Source organism: Cupressus sempervirens, chromosome 7, assembly GCF_028749045.1.
Source record: "Cupressus sempervirens isolate cs-2001-9-10 chromosome 7, ASM2874904v1, whole genome shotgun sequence".
Classification (NCBI taxonomy): Eukaryota; Viridiplantae; Streptophyta; class Pinopsida; order Cupressales; family Cupressaceae; genus Cupressus; species Cupressus sempervirens.
In genome coordinates this window covers 799217693-799225499 of record NC_143124.1, presented here as the reverse complement: position 1 = coordinate 799225499, position 7807 = coordinate 799217693, and the positions used below count along the sequence as shown (strand labels likewise).

General features: G+C 38.9%; 1 protein-coding gene across 2 annotated transcripts in view; it reads left to right on the top strand.

Annotated features, from left to right (window-relative positions):
* Nucleotides 1-500: 500 nt before the first annotated feature.
* Nucleotides 501-7807, top strand: part of NFXL2 (NF-X1-type zinc finger protein NFXL2) — a 133489-nt gene continuing 126182 nt past the window's right edge. Inside the window, exons 1-2 of one of the 2 annotated variants that reach the window (XM_089793043.1) lie at nucleotides 501-696; nucleotides 777-2053. In XM_089793043.1, coding sequence (XP_089649169.1) covers nucleotides 824-2053 — 1230 coding nt within the window. In that variant the 5' untranslated portion in view covers nucleotides 501-696; nucleotides 777-823. The remainder of the gene's footprint in view (nucleotides 697-776; nucleotides 2054-7807) is intronic. The other variant, XM_089793044.1, reaches the window with a different exon arrangement.

Here is a 7807-nt window from a genome sequence, read left to right as displayed (position 1 = left end):
ATGTTTTCAGATTTTTGAAAAAACGTAATAATAGTATAAACAAGGCAAAAACTATAGTCTCCTGCGTATAAGGCAGGGGCTAAAAATAATTTAATAAACACCACATAAAATATTTGGAGATATAAATCATCAATTTATTTAGAAATTAAAAGAAAAAGAAAAAGTTAGTTAAAAAAAAAACAATTGAAGAAAAATGAAATAAAAATTGTTTTAGATGCACTAAATTAAATTTTAATCATTTTGTAGTGGATATCTATCAACATTTATTTAGATAAATTTACTAAAGATATCTATACTAGTATAGTTGAAAAATTATTAAAACATTCAAATTTAAGAACATTAAATGAATCAAATTTACATTACTATTATATTATGAAACATTACTATTTTATTATTTACATATGTACACATCTTTCATTATACTTAATTCATCCTACTAAAAGATTTGACTCAAGAAAACATGCTTCCTTATATGTGTGAGTTCCACAATGATGTTTCTAGACGCCACCTTCATTTCTCAAATATACAGAAGACTATGCCAAATTGATTTCATCAAAACATTTTCTACCGTAGAACATCACATAGTTAGCAATTTTAAACAAGGCTTTTCATCTTCACGGATGATATAAATATGTTCAGGGGGAATATCGCAATGGTCATTAAGAACGTACACATCTTGCGTTTTCGGGTTCTCAGGTATCAGTCTTTCTTCGACACACTTTGAATTACATTTCTAGCATTTCTCTGTATGTTTTAATTTTGCTATAATGATTCAGGGAAATTGTATGTTATCATAGTTGAGGAACTGTAATGTTTGAAAACCATGGAAACCATCCGATCGAGAACCCCAAATGCATGGTCTACAAACATACTGCAAAACAATCAGCGGTCTACAAATCCTTTGCAAACCATTCAATCTGTTAAGGGTACAGAGATCGCTTTATATGCCGAAAGTTCTGATGGTAACAGCAGCGAAGAAGAAGGTTCCAAACTAATTGATCAGAATCCTGGCGAGGGGATATTCAAAGAGTATCTGTCGATCCATGGTAATAACTCTGACGAGGCGGGCCTTTCGAAGATAAGAAACCTTCTTGCTGCATCGAAATGTGGTGCTGTGTCATGCCTAATTTGCTTAGAGAAGGTTAGATCTTTTGACCCAGTTTGGAGTTGTCAGCAGAGCTGTCATGCAATTTTTCATTTGATTTGTATTCAGGAGTGGGCAAGGCAGGCATCCAATTCGGCTGCAGAGAGATCCACTGCAAGGTTATCCAGAGACCAGTTTCCGTCAGCTGCGTCCACAGCCCTAGAAAATTCATGTTGGCATTGTCCTAAGTGTAGGCTTGACTATCCGCGTTCTCAAATACCCAGGAAGTACACTTGTTTTTGTGGGAAATTAGAGAACCCCCCCAATGATCCATGGATAACCCCACATACATGTGGGGAGATTTGTAGAAGGCCACTGCCGAAGAACTGTGGGCACGAGTGTGTGTTGCTGTGCCATCCAGGGCCGTGCCCACCATGCCCCCAGCTTGTGAAGACAAAATGTTTCTGTGGGGCTCTGTCTGATGTCAGAAGATGTGGGCTCAAAAAGTTTTCGTGCAATGGACCTTGTTCTAAATTCCTTACTTGTGGGCTTCATAGGTGTGAAGACAAGTGCCATGATGGCCCCTGTAGTCCCTGTCAAAAGAAAGGAATTTATAGGTGCAAATGCGGAAAGATGGAGAAGGAGTGCTTTTGTTCAGAATCCGAATTTCGTTGTGAAAATCCATGTGGTCAGGAGCTCAGCTGTGGAAAACACTTGTGCCTTAAGGGTTGCCACTCGGGTCCTTGTGGTGAGTGTGAATTGCAGGGAAGGAGGACTTGTCCTTGCGGGAAAGTAGAGTATAATGGGATTCCTTGTGATGCTGTGGTGCAAACCTGTGGTTCAACATGCGAGAAGATGCTTCGATGCTCTCTTCATAGATGTCCAGAGCGATGTCACTCAGGTCCTTGTGTTGATACTTGCCGAATTGTTACGGTAAAACTCTGTCGATGTGGAAGCTCTAAGAAAGAGGTGGGTCTCTCTCTCTCTCTCTCTTTATTTTTTTGTTCTTGAATAAACTTCTCATTGAAGGATTCGTGATTGCTGAGTCAATACAGAGTGTAAGGCATATTTTTCCTTTTTAAATTTCATGAATACGTTTCCGACTACAGTATACGCAATTACGTAGCAGACAGTATTAATACTCTATTAGGAGTACATATACAACATAAGAGATCTTTCAGCAGAACTTTGTCAAGCAACATGTTTACAAGATTGGAATATAGGTCTTATCATGATAAGTTTCTTATATCTAACGATCAGCCTAGGTTTATCAAATACGTACACAATAAACTGAACCTAATGCACGCACTTATTTTTTGGTAATCCTATTTAGAGAAAAATCATTTTAAAACAACATTAGATCAGTGTTATCACCTTTTGTGCTGTCTATGCCAATATTCTGTTTGGACATTCCCTATTATTTGGAAATATCTTTGTTTTAAACATGTCTTAGTACTGAGTTGCCTGTAAAGTCACAAGCATGAAAGTTGGGTTGAGAGATAGGAACTAAGTAATGTGATGAAGAGGAGGAAATCAAACTTGGAAATATCTATCGGAGTTCACATATATCATGTTCCCCTAATTATTGACTTTCAATTTCACGACATATTTCCATCACTTTGGCTTCGTTAACAAGCTTAAGTGTAGTGCCTCTCCCATTTGACTTTTGTTAGTCATCCTGATGGATGCAACCTTGCTGATCTTTTGTTGTGATGGGATCATGATTGTGACCCTGAGTGGTCTACACCGTCGAGGTGTTTGGATTTATGTTGTTGTATCAGTTGCTTTGTTTATGCTTTTGACTGATCTATGAGATTATGATGTGATTCTTGGTTTACTGAGGTTTGTGCCAGTGGTTACCAAGATCGATGTGGTATCATGAGGTTGTTCCATGATTACCTTGAGATGTGTGCAGAGATTGCATTGTGTACTTTTTACCATGCTACATTGGACTAGGTTCCTGTAGCAGTGGTTAGTCATGTTTATGATTGTGTTTGCTTATGTGTTTTAAGTGCCTTTTTAATGCAAAGTAATCAATCATTATTAAATGCGTAAGTAATTAAATGGATTGTTCATGTTGGATTCTTTGGTTAGGTATTGCGGACATTTACCTTGTTATATTTTTGATTAGAGAGATAATTGTTACTCATGTTATGTTTACATTTGAGAGGACATGAAGGTCAGATGTTACACCTTGATTTCAGTATCATAGATTTTAGACTACTATGTTGTTTAGTTAATCATATTGCACGATGATGCCATTTTGGTACGACAGTGTGTTTTTATGATGATATCTGGTTATCTGGTTTTTGGACATACCTCTGAGTATGTTATGTGATGGATTTAATGCTATGGTTATTTACTTCATTCCTGCGTTGTTATGCTTTATGCGAACGTGAGTGATGTAAATAGATTATTTTAATATAATTAAATAAATGGTTAAATTAGGTGATTTAACGCATTATTGCTTCAGCTATGTTATTATATGCAATTGCACTTGATTGTGTTGTTTAGTGTGCAGGATTTATATCCTTGGCAGTGGCACATGGAGTTAGTGATTCAGCCTTTCATATTTTACCAATGTTGTCCTGGTATGGTCGACGTGTCCTTAATTAAAGTGTTTAAATTAAACCTTTCGGTGATTATTAAATCCAAACTCATTTGCATTATGTGACTAGACCAGTAAGCGTGTCTGTGCATTTAGAGGTTCGCATTGTCGCGAAAGTTATTAAGGAGATTTATGTGTTTTTGGATTTTCGGGCTTTTTAATTGATTTATATTAATTTCTGGCAGTTTTGCCATAGATGAATTCCTATTTATAGGAATAGCTTGTTTTCGTTTGGGTTGATTCGGGGTTTAACTAGGTTGGCTAGTTATTTGCCCTAATCGATTATTCACTCGAAAAGTGAATAAGTATCCAAAGAGGAATTTAATTCCTCACTTCTCACTTTCAAATTGGAAAGTTGGAGAGTAAAAGCCAAAATCGTCTTCATAAGGATTTACTGTTTTGTTCGTTGTGGAAGCTACGGGCGTGGGATCGTCGTAAGGTTGAGCTCGTTGGATCTAGCTCGGGGAAACCTTGGATTGCCGCGATTTTCAGCCACTTCTGCGGGCGTTTTATTTTTTGGTTCAGTTTTTTGTTTTGCCTTTTTGGCTATGAGGTAGGGCTTTCCCATTTTATTGTTTCGGCTTTGTTTCTGCTTCTGTTTTTGGTAGCCGTTTGTTTGGAGGCTGAGAACTAGTGTTCCCCTCCGTTTCTGTATGTTAGTTCTACTTGGTTGGGCGGGTACGAACATTTCCCTATTTTTCAGAATGAGAGTTTGGGATTTTACGCCGTTATGCTGGCCGTTTTTGCATACGGTGTCCGATTCCATTTATTTTTTGATTTTTGGGGTTTTTGAACCCAAAGGTCAAATGGGTTTTAATTTTGGAATTTTTCTAAAATTTGGGGTTTTTACTTCATTTTGCATGCCGCTCTATTTTCTCGGGTTTTCTTGGCACAATGTGGGTTGTGGACTTGGATGATCCGTTTGGATATCAGTTAGACCACTCCTGCACTTTTATGTTGCATTGGGATGCGTGTTGCATCCGTACTCCTGATGTTGTGTTCGGTTGAGTGATTTTATACCTGGTGTTATTGTTTCTTTTAGACCTTTGCTTTTGTTTCATGAGCGTTAGGATTCGTGTAGAATCCATACTCTCGGATTGAGGCCGGTTGAGTGAGTTCATGATGTTTGGTCTTGTTGCATCATTGAGATTCGTGTAGAATCTATACTCTCGGATTGAGGCCGGTTGAGTGATTTTATGATGTATGGTTTTTTGGCTTTGGGATTTGTGTAAAATCCATCATTCCCGTGTTGCTTTCAGTTGGGTGTTTTCTTTGCATTGTGTTCTCATTCCTGTCTTTGTGTTGTGATCTTCGTGATGGTGGTGTGCCACACACGAGTACGTGCGCGTACATTTGTCGGGTGACTTGCGAGGCCCGATCTTCCGTGGTATTGCCGGAAGTTATGATCATTGGGGTTGGGATGGGAGTATGCATGCCCACGGGCACTTGTCATAGGATGAGCATGGGTAGGGTAGGGTAGCATATGGAGGGGGCTTCTATCTCGTAGCCCGGCAATCATGACGCCATGGGTATGGCTGAGAGGAGCTTGATTAAGTGATAACTAAAGAAAATGTGTGACTGGTAATAAAACTTAAGATAATAAAACTTCGTGTGATGGTTCCAAGGGAGTACCTCGAGAGGGAAGTACCTTGCGAGAGTTTCCACACGTGATCCAAGCTTGGGCTTTTCGATGCCAAGCGACTCTCCATGATGTTAGTCCCTACATAGTAGCCTATTGAGTGTCTGACCAGGACTTGTACTCCTTGCATTGTCTTAGGTTCTTGGTTGCAGCTATCATACTGTCTAGTGTGAGTGTTAGCCTTGGATATTGTGCTTTATGTGTGTTTGTGGTTGGATCATTATTTCCATCAGAACGGCAGGTGTGGACCTACGGGTGCCACGTGGTTGGGAGGTGTAGCTACCTTCACCATTGCTAGGGATCGGTGTACAGAGACGATCTTTGTCCTAGTGCGACCGTTGCTGGATGTCTTCACTTGATACTTCGGGTTCCAGAGTATGCTTTCTTGTGATTTGTGCTTTCATTGGGATGCTTGTATATCAGGTTTAGATGATGTTAGTGTATTTGATGCATTCCTTTATCATGATGTTTAGCATATGATTAGATGATGTTATTTGATTTAGTAGTATATCTGTTGCTTATTGCTGTTTAGCATATGATAGGTGATGTTATCTACTGTAGGATTATCTTATGCTTTTCTACTAGCATGTTAGATTTCCTTATGCTTATAGTGTTGTATGTTTTTAGTAGTGACGTCCCTATTACGACAGTACAGACGATTTGGTCGGTGGCTTGGGATGTTACGCGCGGGGGATGGCTAGGATCTACGATGGTCTTATGATGCTATTGACGGATGGGAGGAACCGCACAATTAATTTGGTTGTTTAGTTTCTTCTGGTATTTTTGTTTATTGTGATGTTTATTTCAGTATGTTCTTTGCTGTTATGGTTTAGATGGATAGATGTTCCTCTTTCCTTGCTGTTAATGCTCTCGAGTGTCCATTACTCGATTTACGTGGATCCGGTACTCCCCGGTGTGGAGGTTTTCTTGTTTTTTAGTTTTTCGTTTGTGTTTTGTTGTCGCGCTAATTTGTTTTCTCGTGTGGAAAGGTAGTTCCTCGCGCGGGAATGTATTTTCTCGCGCGAGAGAATACACTTCTTTGTGTGAGAATGTAAATCTTCGTGCGGTGCGCAGGGAATCCTCGCGCGAAGAGCGAAAGCCCTCGCGCGATGCTCAGTAGTCCTCGTGCGATGCTCAGTAGTCCTCGTGCGAAGTTGCGCACTTTCTCGCGTGCAGCGGTGAAAGATCTCGCGCAAGACTCGAGACCATTTTTCTTTCTCGCGCGAGAAACAGGGGCTATCTAGGCTTGTCAGATGAAAGTTTGGAAGTTGGTTTTGGACACCCTTTTGGTTTTTACACCTTCCTAGTTCAAAACAGATTTCTTAGGGGTTTAAAATATATCGTTTAAGTATAAGTTCCTTATACTTAAAACATATTTTAATATATGCGACGAATCTTTTGAGATAGGTTTCAGACCTCTCGGAGACAAGTTAAAGATTCTAGGAAATTCCAGGGCTTTAGAAATCCAGACTTAGCCAATTTTCAAGACTTCAGGATTTCAGGCTTAGTCGAGTTTCAGGATACTGCATTTACCCTAACTTGGTGTTTTGTTGATGAGTGGTCATTTCTTGAGCCCTTATCATGTGCATTGTCATTGTTGGCTTTGTTTGTGTGTGTCAGTTTGGTAGTGGCGTTTGGAGATTCGTTGGTTGCCGAGATTGTGGTGAAGTCTTCCGTTGCGATCGTTGTGATCCTTGTATGATGTTGTCATGTGCATTCATACTTGTAAAAATAAATAAATTCTTGGCTTGTATTTCATCCTTGTTTCCAAGGATCTCCAGGCGGGGCATTACATTAAGTCCTTCACCTTTAGTTTTGTCGAGTTTCAGCATCTAAAAGTTGGCTTTTCTTTCAATTTTGGGTTTTAGAGGCTGCAATGCAGTTTCTCTTCAATGGTGGATCTTTGGCCTGTAGTTGTGAGTAATTGTTAATACAATTATACAAGTTCCAAGCTTGAATCACTTGTACTTGTAATAGCCTTGTTGAGACCTGATTTTGAGTGTGTCTTGTGTTTTTGTTATGTTTATAAGTTGACTTAGTCATGCTCTTAAGTGATTTTTGGGTTTTTTGAGTTTAAAAATAAACGACTTGCAATATGGGGTTTAAATCCCAACATGCAAGTAAGAACCTCTAATATAACTTATAAGAACTTGGAAGTCACCCTCCAGAACTTGAAATGCTTCTATAAGTCTCTTTTTAAGTTAAAATAGCTTGCAATTTGGCCTTCGAGGCCCGAAATGCAAATTCCATATATTAAAAAGCTTGTAACATGGATTTTAAAGCCCGAAATACAAATTACAAGCATTTTGTGACTTTTAAAATGTTTTAATAAAACTTGTTACTTGTTATGGAAAACCTGATATATGTGTTGCTTGTGTTTTGCGGGCTGCACTCTCAACTATACAAGTTTGAAAGTTTAAAATAGGGCCTGTTTTGTGGGGTTTGAAACCCTAAATGAGAGTTTACAGGTGTTTTC